The 21,466-nt window shown below is 49.4% G+C and overlaps 2 protein-coding genes across 2 annotated transcripts; both read right to left on the bottom strand.

Moving 5' to 3' along the window:
* Positions 1–359: 359 nt before the first annotated feature.
* LOC122385816 (facilitated trehalose transporter Tret1-like) lies at positions 360–10,935 on the bottom strand. Its single transcript, XM_043374426.1, has 5 exons — positions 10,794–10,935; positions 9,441–9,689; positions 8,950–9,085; positions 2,071–2,229; positions 360–1,767 (listed from the first exon to the last, which is right to left on the bottom strand). The coding sequence occupies exons 2-5, from the start codon at positions 9,675–9,677 to the stop codon at positions 680–682; spliced, it is 1,620 nt and encodes a 539-aa protein (XP_043230361.1). The 5' UTR covers positions 9,678–9,689; positions 10,794–10,935; the 3' UTR covers positions 360–679.
* Positions 10,936–14,272: 3,337 nt separating this feature from the next.
* Positions 14,273–16,148, bottom strand: LOC122385510. Its single transcript, XM_043373878.1, has 2 exons — positions 15,972–16,148; positions 14,273–15,386 (listed from the first exon to the last, which is right to left on the bottom strand). Exon 2 carries the CDS (start codon positions 15,011–15,013, stop codon positions 14,528–14,530), a length of 486 nt encoding a protein of 161 aa, XP_043229813.1. The 5' UTR covers positions 15,014–15,386; positions 15,972–16,148; the 3' UTR covers positions 14,273–14,527.
* Positions 16,149–21,466: the final 5,318 nt, after the last annotated feature.

The following is a 21,466-nucleotide window of genomic DNA, read 5'->3' as shown; positions in this document are numbered from 1 at the left end:
GTTTGCTTGTGGCATGTGGATTATGTTTATTGGTGCAACGGGCGTGTGCTCGTTACGTGCGCCACCGTATCTACTCGTATCTTCAACTAATGCTGAGAGAATGGAGAATTCAACCGGTTCTTGAAAACGTTTGATAAGGATCGTGCTGGTGGGCATAAGATGTGCTGAGAATGAGAATGACAAAAGCAAGGTCTGATTAATCATTATTTGTAGTAGGAATACGAGAGGTAGGTAGGTAGGTATATTTGAGTAGAAAAAAAGCTGCAGCCGATAGCTTTGCATTTTCTTTATACGTTTTCAAGTTCTTATTCAATTCATAGGTAAGTACCTACCTATATAATTCGCTAGTTTACACACGATTTCTTAAAGTTAATAAATCTTTATTTCGTTAAAGTTTCAACACACGTTACAGCATGAGACAAGTCAATCAGCAACTTTATTGGCGGACATGGTCGTTTGATTTGTGAACAGGGCACTGGTAAGTAGCTGCGGCTCCCCCACCCGGGGAGCCCCGGACAGCCCTGTCCATCGCGCCTCGGCCCCGGCTCGGGACACCCGGCGCGTCCGTAACCACCCCGCTAAGCGTGTGTCAAGCGTAGTGCGCATTTCTCCCCCTCACGCGGCCGGCGCATGGATTACCTGTAATCCATGGCCGGCGGCCGGGCGCGGTGGTGCTGCCTCACACCTGGAGCGGCGGCGGCGACGTCACGCGCGGCGGCTGCGCGCCGTCCCGCGGCGACTCGAACAGCCGCTCGATCTGCTCGATACTTAGACCGCGCGTCTCGGGCAGCGCCACCGCCATGAAGACCAGGTAGGCCAGCATCACGGCTGCCCACAGCGCGAACGTGCCCGCCTCGCCGAGCGTGCTCAGCATGCCGGGGAACAGCTGCAGCTGCGAGACGGTCAGCAGCGAGAACAGCACCATGATCCAGCCGCCGCAGAGCTCGCGCAGCGCGCGCGGCAGCAGCTCGCCCAGCAGCAGCCACGTCACCGGACCGATGCCCAGCGCGAAGAACACCATGCAGCTGAAGAGGCTGGCCACGGGCAGCCAGCGGTGCGCCGCCACGGCCGGCCACACGAACGAGGCGGCCATGGCCAGGTGGCAGGCGGCCATGCCCGCCGCGGAGAGGGCGAGCAGCGGCCGCCGGCCCCATCGATCTACCAGCACGCTGTTCAGGCACGTGATCGGCACGCGGCTCAGGTTCAGCACAATGGTCATCAGGAACGGGTCGAGCGCGATACCCACGCGCCGGATCAGCACGACGGCGTAGTTTTGCACCACGCCGGCGCCCGACCAGCAGTAGACGACGTACTGGACGACCAGAAGCAGCAGCGGCACGCAGTGGCTGCGCCGGCGCAGCAGCCGCAGCCGCGCGCCCAGCGAGGTCACCTCGACGCGCTCATCGGCGGCCGCCGCCGTCACCGCCCGCTCCTTGAGCACGGACGTGTCGGCGTCGGCGCCGCGGTAGAAGAGCAGCGCGCGCCGCGCCTCCTCGAGCCGGCCGCGCGTCAGCAGGAACAGCGGGTCGGCCGGCAGCGGCGCCAGCAGGCCGGCCGCCAGCACGTTGAAGCCGACGCCGAGGGCCACGGCCGCGTGCCGCCACACCAGGTACTTGCCGACCAGGAAGGTGGCCGACACGGCCAGCGCCGCCAGCATCTCCATGAAGTTGCAGAGCAGGCCGCGGTACTTGGGACTGGAGGTGGCCGAGATGAACAGCACGTTCGCCGACATCTGGATCATGGTGAGGAAGCCGAGCGACAGCCGACCTGCGTCACACAAGAGCCGCAACAACTGTCAGAGGGTGAAGCCGGGTGGGGTAAAGGCTTGGGGTTTTATTCCGTAAAAAGAAGTGTGTTACAAGTTTGCTAATGCTGTTTTGGTATGGACCTACGGCACTGCCCATTATGTGATGAATCTTTTCTCTGATATAGGTGTGTTGTTTAGGTGCCAAGTGCATGCTTTTTTCATAAAACATTGCTGAAAAATTAGGCTTTCTTCTTGCCTGTATCAGATCATGTCAAAATAGAGACGCGCATTGATAGCACATTGGCGAGTCCGTAGCTGCTCACCTATGGTCATCGTGGCGACGGAGGGCGACAGGGCGACGGCCAGCCAGGCCAGCAGGGAGAACGGCGTGACGGCCAGCATGAGCGTGCGCGAGCCGAACCGCTGGCCGAGCGCGCCGCACACCAGCGAGCCCAGCGTGGTGCCCACAAAGTGCGCCGTCACTGGAAGCCGTCAGCAGGGCGTCAGCGGCCGTCCGCGGCGCGCGGCACCTCTCTCCCCCCGTCCCCCTAGCGCGGAGGGAATCAGCTCGAGTGCCGTTACCCAGTGATCTGCCCGCCCTCCCTGCCCTTACTCACGGAATCCGGCGCCGAGCTGGACCAAATGGAAACAAACAACCGACCTAATCGCGAGGAGCGACTCGACAGAGATTCTGACCAATGCAAGGGAGCACGCCTCAATGGGGGAAAGGCTAAAATAAAAGGAGAAGCCATATTTACGATCGCTGTGTTCCGAGGAATATCCGAAGTGGACTCTGCCACCAACCGAGGCGACAAAGCCAGGTCAGGCCGCACGGTTTCCGCAACCGCACCTGGAGTAGAGAGGTCAACAGAATGCGGCCACGAACGCGTGTACACGAGCGACAACTGAAACGGTGCCGGCAATGGCACGGGGCGGCAACACAAACGGGCGCTGGTGGATAGCTGAGAAAACTCGGGAAAACGAGAATGACAGCTAATTTAGTGATACATTAAAACATCATCTGGGCCCGATAAAGCATTTCGAGTTGTGTTTGGTTAGCATGGCTCGTTTTCGGTTAGATTGTTATTTTGGTACATCTGAGATGCAATCAGTGTTCAAATGCATCGTACAAGCATTAGAAATTTGATAATCGTGGCAAGGTAGATTTGCGTCGCATGAAAACTTGTGAGCGCATGCTAAGCAAACTGACTCGTATCACTAACGATAATGCCCATTGCTAAATGTTACTGCAAGGTAATAGTTCACCTTCTTAAGTTCATTACTCACTCAATTTATTTACGTTTACTTTGATGATTGCACGACTCAGTAATTAGCAACCTTTGAACATATATAGAGGGATATTTAGGTAGGTATGTCAACTCCCTTTGGAAGGACAGTTTTTTTTTAATAAAATAAGTTGTTTAAAAAAGTTAAACACGATCGGAAACCAAAACACTTTTAGAGGTTCAAGCTTTGTGTTCGTAATATGGCTATATGATAAGGCAAGGAAGGAAAAGTTTTCTAGTTCGCGCAAATACTTAAGCCAATCTCTTTTGACTGGGGCTCCGACTGGGTTTAGTTTCGCAAGTTTGGCAGCATTCTTATTGAAGATTCGTAAACTTGGGAAGCAAGTTGTTTTCGATGCAGATCTGGTTAAATGTAACAGCAGCATTTGTCCTGATTAAGTCTTTTCCAATGGATTCTAGTTTTCTTATCGAAGTTTTTTTATCGAGTTAGTTTTCTTATCGAAGTTAATTCTTATTGAAGGTGAACTATTTCCTCGCAAACAAATTATTTCTAGTATATGAGCACAATAAAAATTACGTACACCCAAGATAATATAAAATTTGCCTAGGCATCATCATACATCACCAATAAAACATCAAAACCGTTTAATGACGACAAATGGAGATTTACCTAATTCAGAGGTGGACGTTAAATAGCACATTGCTTCTATTGAAGGAAACCAGAGACGTAGCAATGGAGGGGGCAAACGTCTGTTTCTGTTGCTTGCAATTAGACTTTCGCTTGCAATAAATTTCATTTAAAGCTGGTTAAAAAAATGAAATGTTGTATATAGAAACCGAGCAAAAGAGCTTTTTGAGTTTGATATTTTTTTTTGTAAAATATATGAATGTCTTCCTTAATGATTTGCATCATTTTCCTGGTTTAATGGATCAATAGCACGTTTGCCCCGTCCCAATCATGCAATGCTCGCGCCTCTGGTTAGTACCTTTTGCCTTCCTCAGGATTTTTCGGCTCCGTTTTCAAGTTGTTCCTCTCCCATTTTCCTTCTGTAATTATATTGTCGCGAACAATAAACGTTTGGCCGTTGGCCAGCATCGAAAATGTGGCTTATGAACGCAGGTTAATTGTTCAAACATACAAACTACATGAAAATGTTGACAGGTCGATGATTATGGTAAACAGTTACATTAATGCAAGATAAAACGATTATCTTCGTGTTATAGTTGACATATCGAAATACTATAGGTACAACTGCTTAAAAATACAAATATGAAACATTACTTTACAAATGTTAAAGTGTTACCAGCAAGTCAATGACAAATTTTTAGTTATGTCTATTATAGTAGTGAACAAGGTAAAAACAACACCTCAAGCAATTGCAGAGGAGAACATTTATTCACAAAGCAATAGTGCGAGAAGCCAAAGACCGCCACGCTCGGAACGCGCAAGAGCCAATCAATTACTCGGATTGTGTCTCAAGCTAAGCCGCGATGTATTGCGATGACTGAGTGCACTGCTGTCACTGTTCTATTGGCGGTTGCGCAGCGCGTCTGATGTCTGAAGTCTCTTTTCACTATTGCTGTATGAATTTATGTCCCAATTACCTTGGCTGAAATACATCCGAAGTCTGGTTCGGCGCAGAAACCTGCGGCATAGTGACTGTCTTTGTTTAGATGACGAGTGAAACAAAGCACCTAACTATGTGATATTTGAATAATAAGCTATAAAAACCTAAGCGATAACAAAGAACCTATTCATGCACAATAACGCCGAACAAAAATTAAAGAGGACTTATTAGAAGTGGTATATGATAATATGTATAACTATATAGTTAAGGCAAGGCACCTAAATAAAAGCTGCAGATCTCTGTCGTCTCTTTTTACATATTTCAGGGCAGATCAGGGCAGATTGCGCAGATCTTTGTTGTAGACAAATTCCTTTTTAATCTTTCAACTTTCAATTGCTTGCTGTGGTTCTGATAGATACGTTTCTTTTTTCGATAAGTGGCTTTCAAGCAGCCGTCATGCCTGAGCGTGCGTTCTTCTACAAAATAATGTATATACATATATAAAAAACAGACATCTTTCGAGACCTTAGCACTTTAACGCTCAAAGCAAATTTGGTTTTCTTGTTGGAGACAAGACCTTTAAATTGATTCTCATCAATCACGCAATGCAAAAAAGTAATAAAAACACTAGAAGCGTGTGCATCAAGAAAGCAAATTATTGCTTTGAATAAAAATTCACAATATTTTCCTTCTTTCAACTCCTTTGTGTTGTGACCATGTCGTGCAATAATGCACGGCCTTTTGACGATGATAGGTACTCGTCTGTTGTTTTCATGGCAATTTTTCATCGCTTGAAGACAGGGAAACACGCAGGAAGCACACATTCCATTGGGTAAATTGGGCGGACAAACGGAGAAAACACGGTGGTAACAATCGAAATCACAGACGCCGGTCATTAACTACACAAGGAGCATAATTATACGTTTTTATCGAAAACAACGGGGCTTATAAAAATGAGCTGGGGAATAATGGCCATTGCGTAAACCACGGGGGCTAAAAGTAGCATTTAAATATCCCAGCGTCATGAAGAGATGATGTTTTTAGCTGTAATAAGATGGCAACTTAAATAGGCATTCATTAAAAAAAAAACATGAGCTACAGCTATCTACTGTCATGGAAAACCGTGGCCACGCGTGTCATTTGCTACAGGTAGGTAAACATTTAAAAAATAACGGGGACAACCAATACGTTATGAATGAGATACGGGCTGCAGCATCATCACGACAGAGCATCGTTCTCCAGTAGACGCACACACCTATTTATGTGAACCGAACTCCTACTTCCAGCCATTGTACCGAGTGGCCGGTGTGCACCCCGCGCCAACCAGAAACTATATCTATAATCTATAGCATATGACCATGATCTTATGCAGTGCACCATAAGTGGACAGATCGCATGCACTGGGTAAACAAAGTGCGCCTGAAATGTCACATAATATATGCCACATATGCACCAGTGTGGATTTTGCTGTCATTCCAGGGTGTGGGTGCCAGTAATGGTTATAAGCCAATTTTTAAAGGGACCCTCCCACCTTAACATTAGATTGGAGTTGAGTTAGCCAAAATGGGGTCCCTGGCTCACAATTACCGGTTTCGGCACTCACAACATCGAGAAATGCCTTAAATCGGAAATATTGAATTTCAAAATTGCAGCATTTTGATTCAGAGGGGCTAATGCATAGGAATATCCCTCTGAATGTGTGACGTCAGCGCAGATATCGAACGATTTTTAAATGTTTGACTAAAACGTTCTGTAGCACGCGGTGGTATATGCTGCTTTGCGCGCAACAAGTGCCGCACTTTCAGCTGCCAAACTATTGCTTCCAAATTAAGTCGCTAGGAACAGCGGAGATCCCAAAAAGTAAACAAAAGTAAAAGTCTAATATCTTGAAAACCGGTGAATATTTTTCGGTGGAATTTGGTAGATATTCGTTTTCGCTCTTTCTGAACCGAGCGACATCACTTTCATGCCAATTCATAAACTTTTTTGAAGGTGGGAGGGTCCCTTTAACGGCTGGGTCTTGGCGCGTTACGAAGGGTTATGCACACCGACTGGTGGGTACTGGGCGGTAGGTCGGCGGCGGGAGAGTCAATTTATTCAGTAATATCATCTGCTTAACTTAAACATTCTGATCAAGTAAAAGTCTGATTTAAAAGACCACCAGCCATGTGCCATCAGAACAACGTTAATTTTTGTGAGAAAAAAAACGGAAGTGTGAAGTTTGATTCATAATTCCATACATGAAACGGAATTTCGATTGGTTTTTGCACCTGCTCCGCAAGTCGTCCTCGTGGGGCTTTCAAAGGGTGAGACATCGTCGCAATGTATGCATGAAAATGACTTTGTATGTGCCTCATGGTTGGTGACTTTGATCTCACTGGTTTTATCGGATCGGTTTTTATCTCAGTATCTATGCTGCAGCAGGGTGCTAAGTGCAAATTATGTGAGAAGACAAGTGTTAAAAGCAGGCAATTTATCACACTCAATCACACAACGCAGCAAATAGGCCTAATTAGCAATACTCATGCACACCTCACATATGCGTTTTGCATGTCCTAGTATCTAATGGCAGCCGGTTATCGATCTTAATCAGTTGCTATATGAGCCAACCGCTGACTGTGTAACAGTTTAGCCTACGCACATAAATAAACGGGTGTTGTGTCAAATGATTGTCTGGGTAGGGTAAGGTGCCAAATTAGCGACCCTTTCCCATTTGCGACCTACCTCCCTACAGAAAAACTGGCAGGAGAAAACGGGGTAAAAACATCGTCAAAAGGTCAGCCATACTTTGGTTATCAAAATAAATTATTTTCCGGTCGTCGATGTTTCTGGTGGGACGTTTCAGGTGAGTATAAAAATGTTAACTTTCTTATCCAAAACATGTGTGTTTGGTCCCTCTCTGATGAAAAGCGATGCACATTAGGATGATGCGCCTTTTTTATTTTGAGTCGACATTCCTTTTTCAATTGATTGCCGTTTTCCCATAGTGAATCGCTCAACTGTGCACAGCATGGCGGTTAAAAATGTGTCGCAACTCATATTTCCTATTTGCGCCTGACATGGTCGCAAATAGCTCAAGAAGGGAAAGAAAGGGGAAAAGAAAGAAATGAAAATGAGGTGTTGCTGAAGCTTGCAAGTTGCAATGTGTGGCAGGGGATGCCAAATGTCGTTACCAACTGCAGGGGTGCCGAATTCAGCGCGGACCTCGAATATCATACGAGATAGCCCGCAAAATTTGGGTTTCCGCCTTCTTTACGCCTTCGGTGCATCACGTGATCAGTTTTTACTTACGTAAATGTGTTGGATAAACGTTCCTGTTCGAGTGATTGAGTGCTTTGCGTATAGGTTACCTTTTTGAGATCATATTTCATCTTTTCAGGCGTCGCATTTTTTGCCATTTTTAATATGGGGGAAACCCATAGACTTATTAGCGACCCTCCCCGGTCGCTAATCGGGAAGAGTTCCCTATTAGTGTTTTTTTGCAATGGTTTGCTAAAATGCTCACTACAAATAAGTTAGTGTATATTGGGGCAGAAAATGACTATATTTTAATAGAAAAATGAACGATCTCTCCGAAAATCAAACCAGTAATACAGTGGCACCCACAGAGCGTGAGCAATGACGGTTCAAATTAAGGGGGTCGCTAATTAGGCACCTTACCCTATTTATTAAGATTCTTGATTTTAATTGCAATGAACAATTGGAAGAAAACTAGACTATTTCTTATTAAACATCTGCTACAATCGGTTGAGTAGGCCTATGGCGTTTGCTACCAGGGCATTATTTAATATTTGGGAATGCCTAAAATTCCTATCGTGTCACATAACTGACGATAAAATTGAAACAATGTGCACTGTGCAGTGTCGCGGCTGGGTAAAGCCGACAGCACCTTTGGCATACGCTGTCATCGTGCGATATTCATATACCCAGGGGCGGAGCTTCCTATACAGTTGGTGGGGCGGCTGCCCCACCAACTAGGTATTTTGCCCCACCAATAAGCGTTTTTCCCCACCAACTTCAGCTGATTTCTAAGACTTTGTTGCCTTGCAAATTAATCTTTTTTTCGCATTGAATAGCTTTGTAATGTCTGTTTGATGCAAAATAATATGTCTGTAATGAATGATAGGAATTGATTCAATGTGGCATTTTATTCAACTTTATAATCGAACATTGTGGGTTTGGCGACACCACGACTGCATGGCCAAAGATGCAGTCGGCTGCACCCAGTGCGATCTCGCTCCACTCGTCTGTGTCTGCTGGGAGTTGTGTGTGTGTGCCCGTCCCGCTCCCGTGGTGACCCCTGAGCCTGACCCGTCACCTATCCCCGCGGCGGCGGCCCGGGCGGCCGCCTGTGGCGCGGCCGCCGGCGCCGTCGCTCGGCACTCACAGAAGAGCGTCAGCTGGCCGTCAGAGGCCGGCACCGAGCCCAGACCGCGCTCGATGTGGTCGACGGCGATGGAGCCGAAGCTGGCAGCGGCCGCCGACTGGCCGGTCAGCAGCGACGAGCTGAGCGCGGCGTACACCTGTCCGCGGCGGGAGGGTGGGGGCGCTGAGACCGGGGGAGGGTGGGGGAGGGGCGCTGAGACCGGGGGAGCGGTGGGAGGGACGCTGAGACCGGCGGTAGGGGTGGGGGAGGGGCGCTGAGACTGGCGGTAGGGGTGGGGGAGGGGCGCCGAGACCGGCGCCCGGGCGGTCTCCCATGGCAGTGAGACCCCTCACGGCGGCGGCGGCTGACGGGTCAGCGGGCGCGGGCAGGCAAACCAGCAGACTGTGCGCGCCTACCGCCCTGTATATACTGACCGGCGCCTGCAGTTCTGCCGCTTGTGTTTCCGTTTTACCCGCGTGACCTGTAGGTATGCCGCGGTCGGTCAGTCTTACCTGGATGGCCCAGCGCTCGGAGGCAGGCGCCGCGCCGGAGCCCTGAGCCTCCGCCTCGCGGCGCTTTTCCTCGAGCCGCTGCTGGGCCGCGCTGCTGCCGCTGTCGCTGCCGCTGCTGCCGCTGGTGGTGGTGCTGTTGGCCATAGTGTCGCCGCCGGGCGCGCTCAGCAGGTGCTCTCGCAGCTCAGACGCGTCCCGCTGTCGCTGGCCGCTCCACTGCTCTGGATGGCCCGTCATGGCGACCGCCACCTTTTGTAGGCGCCGTCACAGAGCTCGTTAATGACATACCAGCGAAGCGATTCCAGCGGGCGTCGACGGACAGACGGCCGCATTAATGTGACGGGGTACGGCGTGTCTGGTAATGGAGAGCTGCTCGACAGCGAGCAGTGGCGCAGTCGAGCAGGGCGCCAATGTTCACTGAGCCAAACAACTGGATAAAGAGTAAAAACGGTGCCGTGTCACAGGACAATGGACTCACGACCGACCAGTGTTCTGCGGAATGTTCTGGTTACGCAATTACCACCAACGAATTGCTAAAAAAATGAGACTATTTTTACCAAGTTGTATGCGAACATTGGCCGAAATATTTTCAAATTATGATAAGATTTCCTGACGATGTAATAAAGGTAGCTTGCTAACTAAGGAAAACCAAACTCTATACTAATTCTGTGGTAGTTACGTGGTAGGTACTTCAAAGCATATTCTCGTTTTTTTATTGTTAGGTATAATGAAGGTATTTAATGAAAGTATTTAAGACTTGACCCGGGCTGGTCGACATGAATCCTGCAGCAGTTCTGAAGGTCACTGGCACAGACAGTAAACAACCGATTATGTGCGGACACAACCCGAATGCACACGGCTCAAAATACCATTAGGCATCGTCATATGCCATAATATACGTTAACAGTACAAATGCACAACTTTTCACGTTTATGTTCACTCAATTATCCAGTGGTTTGGCGGCACTGTTGTCTGTTCTGCTGTCGCCGGGACAGACCATCGTCCGGTCGTTACGGGCCGCCATGGCGCTGACCCCACCAGTGAGTGGCTGCTCACTGCGCACTGCACTGACGCCCCTGACTGCTCACCTGGTGAGTGGCTTCACACTGCACTGACGCCCCTGACTGCTCACCTGGTGAGTGGCTGCTCACTGCACTGACGCCCCTGACTGCTCACCTGGTGAGTGGCTTCACACTGCACTGACGCCCCTGACTGCTCACCTTGTGAGTGGCTGCGCACCGCACATGCCGCCCCTGACTGCTCACCTGGTGGGCGGCTGCTCACTGCACTGACGCCCCTGACTGCTCACCTGGTGAGTGGCTTCACACTGCACTGACGCCCCTGACTGCTCACCTGGTGAGTGGCTTCACACTGCACTGCCGACACACTGAGACCGCTGACTGCTCCTCCGGAAACAGCCTGAAAGCAGTCAGACTGAGGGAAGCCCTGGACAAGACTCTGTCCACAGGAGGCCGACGGGCACAGATGACTAGCCGAGGTCCGCTATCGATCCGACGCGGTCCTGCGCGGTGGCGACCGCCCCCCCCCCCCCCGCCCCGGCCGACGACGGGCGACCCGACCCTATCAGCTGACTGCCGTGTCAGCTGCCATCGGACCCCGACCCCCTTTCCTCCCCCACCGCGGGCCGAACGCCAGCCAACGACGTCACTGCCGCCCACGGGGAGGGGAGGGGGGAGGGGGCTTTAACCCCTCGGCAGCGGGACCAGCGGATCATCTCATGGTCTATGGTCTGGGTCCTGGGACAGGTGCAAGAGGCTCGACAGTCAACGGCATCGTATCAGTATTTCGTAATTCCTGATTCTCTTTTTGCTAGAGCGGGGCTTATGGGCGCGCCGACACCTTATGGTGATGAAGCGTCACTTCTCCGCCGGCAGTACCTACATATGCTCAGTGAATAGGGACATTGTCGAGCAGACACTTGCTCTTGCTAACCCGCGTCGTGATGGTGCGAGGTCCGATCGAAGTATGTACCGCGAGGTGGGATAGTTCATGGGAGTGTCCACTCATAATTGGCCCCGTTAGGGTTTTCACTCGCGAGCTACATGTAAATCAGTTATGTACGAGCTATATGAGTTACATACATAGTGTGGAGAAGGAAACTAGACGTCCCACTCCCCGATGGAGGCCCCAATTGGCAATGCCCTATCATGTCTAGACCCTCTTTTTTACCGTCTGGTTCACTTTAATGTGTTCGGTCTGGGTGTCTGGGGCGCCCAGCAACACGGGACCGTCGCGTCGGCTGTCGGCCACCCGGTCACATTGACGGCATCTCGACATTCCTTAAAAACCTATGTTTCCGTTTGGTCTTTGTCTAAAAGAATATTATGTTACGGGTCATATGCTAACTTGGGCAGTATGCGAACTACCCAACAGCCCGGGCAGTATGCAAACTGCCGAACAGCCCGGGCAGTATGCATACCGCCCGCGGCGGGTAGTATACATACTACCCGACCCCTTGGGCAGTATGCATACCGCCCGGGAAGTTTGCATACTGCCCGGGTAGCATGCATACTACCCACCTTTCATCTCACGGGTAAGATGTTTGCTCGGGCAGTATGCTGACCGTGGCTCGTGAGACTAGTTAGTGCAATAGCTGGCATATACGAGTCATGTCAATGACAGACGCTTTAACCCGCGTCGGGGCAGTGCTCGGCGCCAGCCGTGCCGGGCTGGTGGGGTGGTGGTGGTGGTGGTGGTGGTGGGGGGGGGGGGTTGAACACCCCTGCTCGGCTCCTTGCCACAGCGGTACAGGAGTAAGCGGCATGTAAGATGCTGTAACCGGCATTTTAAATAGCGTCAAAAATCATGACGAAATTACTCTAGTCATTTTTTGGGTCAGGTCAAAGAGTAGGGCACCAGAGCTTATCAAAGGCCAAATTTCGCCTTTTTCATTTTTTTTTACAAATTCGCCCACAAATCAGCGTATGCGATAGCTCTTTTAGCGATTTCTGGAAAGCATTCGAAGTTGATCTAAGCTCAAAATTTGACCTGAGGTCAAGGGCATTACCTGACATGAAAAGGTCATATCGTTTTTATCGGTTCGATCCTTATCTTTGACCTGAACACATCTAAGGTTGTTTCCATCGCTCCAAAACGTCTCCATAAAAAATTATCGTCAAAGAATTGCTGAAGACCTTTTATGAACTGATATGACCTCATAGTCATAAAAAGGGGTCACAGGTGCAGTTTTCCGATCCAGTGTGTCATGTTAATCTGTAACATGATGTTTGAGAGTGTTTAGAATGACGTTCATCCAAAAATGCGTTCTTCAACTTTGTCCTGTACCTAAACTTCTAAGGGAGACTGCGCAAAATTAACCTGACCTAAGGTCCTCGGTTGATGATAAAATTTACATACATGCATTGCATTCTGTACCTAATTTTACTCTTATTAATCGCTACAAGTTTCAAAACGATCGTTCAGTCGGTGTAGCTATGGGCGAGCATTCTAACTTTTCTGAGGTAAGGTCACTTGACCTGACCTGGTAACCTGACCATAGCAATTTGTAACGTCTTTCATGTAAATGGTTTCATGCAACATTAGCTATTTAAACTATAATAACGCCCTCTACAGATCCAGGTGCCAAACCAAAGCCATCGAGTGATGACACTATAGATCTGTCGTCATTTCAGATGAAAATGACTTGTTGGCCGCTGGCTAATTAACAATGAAAGTCTGGGAAAATAATTTTAAGTCTTTATATTCCAATCCTTATTCCACCCTTCAATTGATAAATCACGTTTGACGGCAAAAAGACTTCGCGGCTGAGCTACGTCACTTTGAGAGCCATTAATATTTTGAAAATGGACATGGAATACACAACTTCAAGACAAGAAGCGGGCAGTATGCAAACTTCCCAAGCTTTTGGGCGGTATGCATACATACTGGCCATAGGGGTCGGGTAGCATGCATACTACCCGGGCGGTATGCATACTGCCCGGGCTGTTGAGTAGTTTACATACTGCCCGGGCTGTTGAGTAGTTTGCATACTGCCCGGGCAGTGTGCATACTGCCTAAGTTAGCATATGACCCGTAACATGTATACCGACCGCCGAAATGGTAGTAGATTGTAATATTGGGCTGCGGCCGGAGTGGCAGTCGCCGCTGGTATAGGCGGCGGTCGCCTATAGTGCGTGCTGTGCGGGCTGCCTACCTCGCAGGCACCAGCCGTTTGGTAATGGTACGAGTGAATTGATTCGTGATAATGCTAACCGAGAATAGTCACCTTAGTAAAAGCTATAAATGGTCTAATGCGTCGTCTTTATTGTGTATGTTCAGTTCAAATTGATGGATGGAACTTGAGTAATAGGCCAGCGAAGTACCTAAATGGGACAAAAAAAAAACTACTAAAATTCCCGAGGTAGCAAGGGACCAAACAGGTACTTTTGGTACCTGGCCATTTTCAGGACGGCCATCTGGTACACATTTGGTGCACATCTGGTGCAGATTAGGTACAGATTTGGTCAAATTAGGTTCAGTGTGTCTCTTAGTAGGTACCTAGCTATCAGCTAGGGTTGCACTAATTGCTTAAATGCCTGCTTTGTCATATTATCAGAGAGTAGGTACCTATCATCGATTAAAACACTAAAATAAATTCATAAAATAAACATATTTGCTGTAAAAGAGATTAGGTGCAGATCTGGTCAAATTAGGTGCACTTGCCGGATAGCCCGTCGTGAAAACGGCTACTAGGTACCTACCCACTATTCCGTCGTGAGCTAAAAGGAAAATAAAACGCTTTGGTTGCCATTAATTACTCGCGATAGCGCCGACGCCGGACGACCACATACACTTACACACAGCACAGCATCGATCCGTTCCACCTTACTTATTTTCCCGTCGGTATTGTGCGCAGTGTGCATGTCTGTTGCACTGGTGAGCATTCGTTGACATCATACAAAGAACAAACATTGTCCACAGTCACAGTAATCGCGAATCGAAGTCAGCTGTCACCTTTAGCAATGTCACATCGGTTCACCGCTTCGGACGGTGCTGTCGCCAGTTGACTCGATTTGGACGGTAAAGATAAGGTGAGTCACCGCTCCCGCTGCCGATTTCCGGCCGCGTTAGTCGAGCGGCGCCGAGTCGTTCACCCACAGCGTCTCATAGATCCACGGTATGCACCGGCCGCCGGCCACCGGCGTGCAGCTCTTGTACGGTTTGGTGTCGAGCAGCGCGAACCCGGCGAGCCGCAGGGCCGTCAGCAGGCGCAGCATGCGTCGGGCCGAGCGAGAGGTGAGCGCGGGCGGCGGCCGGCCGCTCAGCTCCGGCTGCCACTGGTACAGGTGCAGCTCGACCGTCAGCTGGCGGACCCGGCGCAGCGCGCCGCCGCCGGCCGACAGCAGCGCCTCCAGCACCGTCCACTCGGCCGCCTCGATGTCCAGCTTCAGGTAGTCGACCGGGCCGCGGGCCAGCTGGGCGCGCCGCAGCAGGCCGTCCAGCGTGTCCAGCGGCACCGGCCGGCCGCCGACAGTCGCCGGCCCGGCGGCCGCCGCCAGACCCACGCCGTGGAAGCGCAGCCGCTCGGCCACCCAGCCGTCCGGCCGCTCCATGGTCGGGTCGAAGGCGTCCACGCGGCAGCCGAGCCGCGCCGCCGCCAGGTCGAAGCTGAAGTCGTTGTTGATGCCGACCGAGATGACGCGGCAGCGGCGCGGCCCGTCGGCGTCCGGCAGCCGGTCCAGGCACACCTCCTTGCTGCCATCCGAGCCGGCCTTCCAGAGCACCGAGTCGGCGTCGACGCTGACCAGCGCGCACCAGAGGCACCAGCCGCCGAGCGCGGCGCGGCTCCGGCACGCCGCCGCCGGCTCCGTGGCGTTCAGGGTGGCCTCGAGCAGCGCGAACACCGCGGCGCCGTCACCGACGGCGGGCGGCAGCCGGCGGTCGGCGGCCGCTACCAGGTCCCGCCCCTCCTCCCCGGCCAGCTCCCTGGGGACGGACCGGTCAGGTCAGCTCAGACACTAGCTCATCTACTACTCCTATACTGTGCTGTCACCTGGTCTGGTCTCATCTCCGTCTCGTACACAGTACACCGCGCTCACCCTGGTGGCCGGGCGGTGCCGTCCGGGCGCTGCCCTAGAGGTGGCAAAACTGGAAAATTTTGGGACCCGGACCCGGACCCGGTCTGACTGGCACATTTCTGGAACCGGTCAGACCCGGTCTAAGTCAGCGTTGGAACCAGATGGACCCGTTCCCGAAATTCATTATGAAAATTGTGTACAGCTGTAGGTATAGCAAGAATAAAATAGTTTCTTTCCAATTGGGTTGGGCACACTTGTGTTGCAAAGTAAAAAACTCATGCCATGGTCATTTCACTTTGCTTCACAGTTTGTATTTTAGAACCAGATTATTTAAGAATATAAGAAGTAAGTAGACCAATGAATTTCATGCTAACCTAAGCCACTTTTACTACAGCTGCTAAAAATGATGTGAACTGGGGATCCATGGAGCAGTGCCTTCACCAGAGTCAGAACCTAACATCAACATGGAACAAGATAACATACTGATACATACCTTTTCTAATATTCTTGGTAAAAGTTTTCGTTTTTAGAATTAATTCATTAGTCCTTACAAATATTATCAACTATCCAAGGACCAAGGCCCCAAACGAGAAAACACATTCAAAATCAAAATAGAAACATCAAAACTTTGTGAGGTCCGCCAGAAATGTCGACACGATAGCAATGCAAGGACAAAACAGGCGTTAAATCACTGCAAAATTTTGTTGGGGTTAAAGTACTGCAAAATCGTAATGGCAAATGGCAATAAACTTTTAAGTACTGCAAGGTTGCGATCATGACTTAAGTGCCAATTTATTAACGTAGAAAACAAACCACATTTTTTTGTTAGTACTTAGATATAGAACAAATACCAAGGGTTCTGAGACTTACTTGATTTCTTCCCAAACGTGTTCCAAAATTGTAACCTTTATGCAGTAGATTAGTGTGCGTAAGGTATAGCATATATGACGCTCAAATGCGCCATTTTCACATCAACACGGAATCATTGGCCTTGGAGAAGGGCATTGGTATTGACTAAGTTTTTTGCCAGCTGGTGCCGTATGATGGCGCTAGCAGAGCGCTATATGTATAATACGCTCTGCTAGCGCCACCATGCGGCGCCAGTTGGCTAAAAATCTGATCAATACTACGGTTTCTGGAGAATGCCTTGGATTCATTTATAGCTTTATGGATTTATGAAAGGGCATGTTGGTTTTATGAGTTGTCTTCTGGCCGTAATAGAAATAATTTCAAAGCTGTTTGAGTTATGAAATGCATTTGAATCAAACATGAACTCTGATTTCCGGTGGGCATAGTGACCTTGGTATGTCAATGTCTTTGAAGAGGCAGGTGAGAATGCAACTGGTCAGCCTTGCTTCAATTGGATTTGTGTCCATTTATAAATGGATTTCAGTCATACCTACTTACCTACATATGTTATTGGCATTTGATTTCTACAGCTCAAAATATTGCTAGGTTTTGTACAGCAAACTGAATGGAAGTGATCTGTACAAACATTTGGTGAAATGTTTTCTGGATTGCTAGCACTTAGAACTTGTTTATTCTGTTGTAGGTGACAAGATAAGAAATTGAAGCAAGACTGACCAGTATGCTATAGAGTAGGTAGCCCAATCTGCAGGAATGTTAAAATTCAAAAGTGGAATTGGGACTTATGAACTGGAAATTGCATCAACTATGACTATGTTTGCCAAAGCATAAAAGATATTAATTTAATATTTACATAAAGCACAGGGAAATGATAGGACCCGGTTGGACCCGGCCAAATATTTTGGGGGACCCGGTCTGGACCCATCCGGGTCCAGACCGGTTCCATAGACCGGGTCCCCGGGTCCACATTTTGCCACCTCTACTGCAGAGCTCCACTCCGGGCAGGATCGTCCGGGCGCTGCAGAGCTCCACTCCCGGCGGGATCGCTGCGCACGACGAGTAGCACCAGCAGCAGCAGAGCGGCGGCGGCGGTCACGGCGCGGCCGGGGCGAACTCGGCGCGTCACACAGCGCCGCCAGTGGCGCTCCCACCCGCTGCGCTTCATGACAGCGCTTCGGCAGGGAGACCCGCCGCGACCTGCGGGCAGGTGGTTAAAAAATCGCCACTTAATTAACGAGTCTGCAAAGACGGCGTTTTGATTAATTCTTACACATCTCGCCTGTGTTTGAAGTCTAGTGCATTTCCCAAACATATTACTCCCATTCATTGTTTCGTGCCCATAGGAACAGCTGTCGGAATCAGTCTAGGTAGTCGATTGTATGCCTACTTCCTGTTGAATATTGTCATCCCGAGTAATCTACATTGCAGCTCAGGGCAGCACACACTCATATATCATCCTTGACCTGAGGTCAACACTTCAAGTTATCCCTGCCGAAACAAAAAAAAGTGTCCCATTCGACACGCCTGACCTTGACGCATGCTATTACTACGGTGCTAAGAATGCGGCTCTGTGAGCACACGCTCGTTTTTCCGTGAGGCTTTATCTAAATTAAAGGCGAAACGGAAAGCCGAAACGGTGAGGGTGTTCCGCCCCATATCCGCGTGGTCTGGGCGTGGATATCGTGGATATCCAGTATCTGCACGATTTAAAGGAAATAGTTCACTTTTAACATGGGATTTTGAGCTGGAATAGCAGTTTCGTAGCTTGAGCTGAGACTAGCACAAATCAGGAGCTTTTACGGCTCAACGATCACCCTAGACGAAGATATTCCATTTCTCGTTCCGAAAAGAGTGCCTTGTAGAGGAATGCGTGCCTTGCACAGGAATGTAGCCACGTCATCGTCAGCCAATCAGCGTGCTGCTTACAGCCAATGCAGTATGCGTAGGTTTGAGCTACGCAATATGATTGGTCAATGCGTAATAAGCTTCCGCGTCAAACATTATTTTACATAGAATATAGTTCGTCCTATATTAAAATATAGAAAATAATTGTTCTTACAAAAAGGTTTTATTTTATTTCATGATTATTTTGAGCATAAAAAATCATAAATCAATAGCAAAATACTGATTTCAGGAAAGTGGACTGTTTCCTTTAAGTGAATTTGCACCACGATACATATTGCATAGGTACACAATCAACCGTCCACCTGCGCACTTACCTGCCAACCGCGCTGGTAATGTTAAGTCCAGGCCTTTCAGTCGAAACTTTTGAGCAGCAAGTCGGCCCTCGGTCAGCACGGCGACGAGCGTTTTCAACGAAATCGTTAGCGATATTCCACGCCAGGCCGGCAGCACAAACTGCGACCGGCTACAGCACAAACTACGGCCACAACGCAGATTACGACCGATCACAGCACAAACTACGACCGACCACAGCACAAACTACGGCCGGCCACAGCACAAACTACGGCCGGCCACAACACAAGCTACGACCGGCCACACGCACTGGTCTCAGGCGTCCAGTCTGGCCGGAGTCGGCTGCGTGTATCGCTGCACCGCCCGTCTACCCGTCTGCCGTCCACCCGACCGCTACGCGGGCCGCCAGGTATAGGCGCGGTCAGTGACGCCGAGCGCCCCCCGCGCGAGAGCGGGGCGTTTTTGTGCACGTTTTTCCTGACGAGATGGGTCGGATGACCCCAGAACGCCTCGCGAGGGACGTCGATGCAAGTGGTGCTGGACTAGACATCGCCTCTGTTATTTGGGACGGCGTCAAAATGATTGCAGTGTGATGGCTCAGAAGTAAACTCAGCTCTTCAAGGCACATCGAATGTTGACCTCGAGGTCACGTGACCTGAGGACAGGTCAACCTTTGACCTTGACCTTTCGAGATCAACATAGGTATATATGGTTCGATGCGGACTGACGAAAGGATCACGATGGTGCCATTAGTTTGTTCCTAGCTTGCCTACTTCGAAAGTTATTCAAGAAAAATTCCTCATATTTAGCGCCGCCATTTTGACTTTTTTACCCCTGTGACGTCATCTTTGACCTGAACTGAAAATAACCTTCGTAAAAAATTGTAGACCTTGTCCGTGCGTACCCCACGTCGTTTACCGCTTGTCCCTAGCTTGCCTCGTTCTCAAGATCTCAGGGGGGGGGGGGCGATCAACCCCCCCCGTCGGTTCTAAGTTGGCGCCTATATATGGCCTTGAGTTGAGTTGGCGCAGGGTATGTATGTACAATGCACGTGCCGTTTAGATGCCTGGATGTCTCGATTTAACCCGCGCCCCACTGGGGTCTGCGTATAACACGTCCTACTGGGGGGGGGGGGGCTATTCATAGCCCCCCTCCTAACTCCGAAACTACTGGGCTGATCGTCAAAATTCAAACGGCGTCTGATAGCCCCGGAAAAAACTGTCGAACGAAACCTAATTTCATTGACCTCGAGGTCACCGATGACGTCACAGGTCAGGTCAAAGTAAAAATTATTTGCATTTTGGCTTGTTCATGTTTTGGGCTCTGGCCGCCGTCTTACAAGTCAGATCAGGCTCATTTCAGATCAGGAGCACACACTCGTGAACAGATGCTCTAGATACCCTGAGGGTACCAAACTTGTACTTTGATTTTCAGGTCAAGGTCAGGTCATCACAGGTCACGAAAATATATCATGCGTCGGTCACGTGACATATGTTTTATGGTCCATTTAGGTCCGAGATTTCGAATTTGATATCGTCTGTGTCATTTAATGTCATTTTGAGTCGAATTTAGCTTAGGTCAGGTCACTTTCAGGTAAAAAAGGTCAAATTTTGAAGTTGAAATTTTTCAACAAAAAAGGGGTCTATTGGATGCAGTTTGAGCTCAGGAACACGATGGTGCTATTTATATTGACGTTCGATGTCAAATACGTGCTGAAAAATTGATTTGAAAAATTGATAATTGTGATTTTTTTGCAATAATCAGGCATCGGGAAAATCCTTTTTGAAAGGATTGCATTCCCAATCCACATTCCTTGTGCCGAAGTGGATTGCATTCCTACCCGCAATCCCCTTTTTTCACTTGGATTGTGATCAAATCCGCAATCCTTTTTTGCAATCCTGTTGTATCATTATGTGCACTATATCTATATATCCACTATATATCCACTATAGTGGATCTGGGGGAGGGAGGGTGGCATATGGCCGTGCCTCCATCCCCAAATCACCCATTTCTAGTACCTAGTCTAGGGAGGGAGGGGGGCATATGGCCGTGCCTCCATCCCCAAATCACCCATTTCTAGTACCTAGTCTTGCGAGTAATTCCTATCTAAGGCACAGGTATTTTATGGGAAATATTTTTTGCGTCAAACACCCCCACATTTAAACCTCTACCCAACCAGTGTTTTATATTTTTTAAAACTCGCCCTCAAATACGTAATTTTGCCCTTCCTATGTAGTTCATCAGCGTATATTATTTTGAGCGTTTAAATTAAAAGCGTTTAAATTATTTCAAGTTTCGATGTAAAGCCCTTGATAGCAAAGTACATTAAGCCGATGAAGCCGATCTCATAATTTTCAATCGCAACAAACCATTTCAAAGCATTTATCAAACACAATCCGGATTGGATTGCAAAAATTGGAAATATGATGCAATCCAATCCGCAATCAAATCCTGTTTTTTTTAATGGATTTCAAATCCAGGTGCAATCCACCAAAAAGGAATGCAATCAGGATTTTGCAATCCTGCAATCACAATCCTACCGATGCCTGGCAATAATGCGTAAAACTTGGCCATTTTTGAAGATACCCAGTAAACATGACGACGTCGGCCCGACGTCGGGCCGAGGCTCGGCCCGACGTCGGCCCAACGTCGGTTCAACCTCGGCCCGACATCGGCTGGACATCGGATATGCCCGCATGTTCCGACGTCCAGCCGAAGTCCAGCCGACGTCGAGCCGACGTCGGGCCGAGATCGTTTGCCGAGGTTGACGAGATCGTTTGTCGTTGGACCGACGGGGCCGACGTCGGCATGTTTATTGGGACAACGCGCCAAAAATATCAACCGGCGGCGGGATTCGAGCCCCCCAATCGCCGACGTCGGCATGTTTACTGGGACAACACGCCAAAAGCATCAGCCGGCGATGGG

The sequence above is a fragment of the Amphibalanus amphitrite genome, unplaced genomic scaffold (genome assembly GCF_019059575.1).
Source record: "Amphibalanus amphitrite isolate SeventyFive unplaced genomic scaffold, NRLGWU_Aamphi_draft 000001F_arrow, whole genome shotgun sequence".
NCBI classification, from domain to species: Eukaryota; Metazoa; Arthropoda; class Thecostraca; order Balanomorpha; family Balanidae; genus Amphibalanus; species Amphibalanus amphitrite.
The sequence above is the reverse complement of the archived record's forward strand: the minus strand, read 5'-3'. Positions and strand labels throughout refer to the sequence as shown.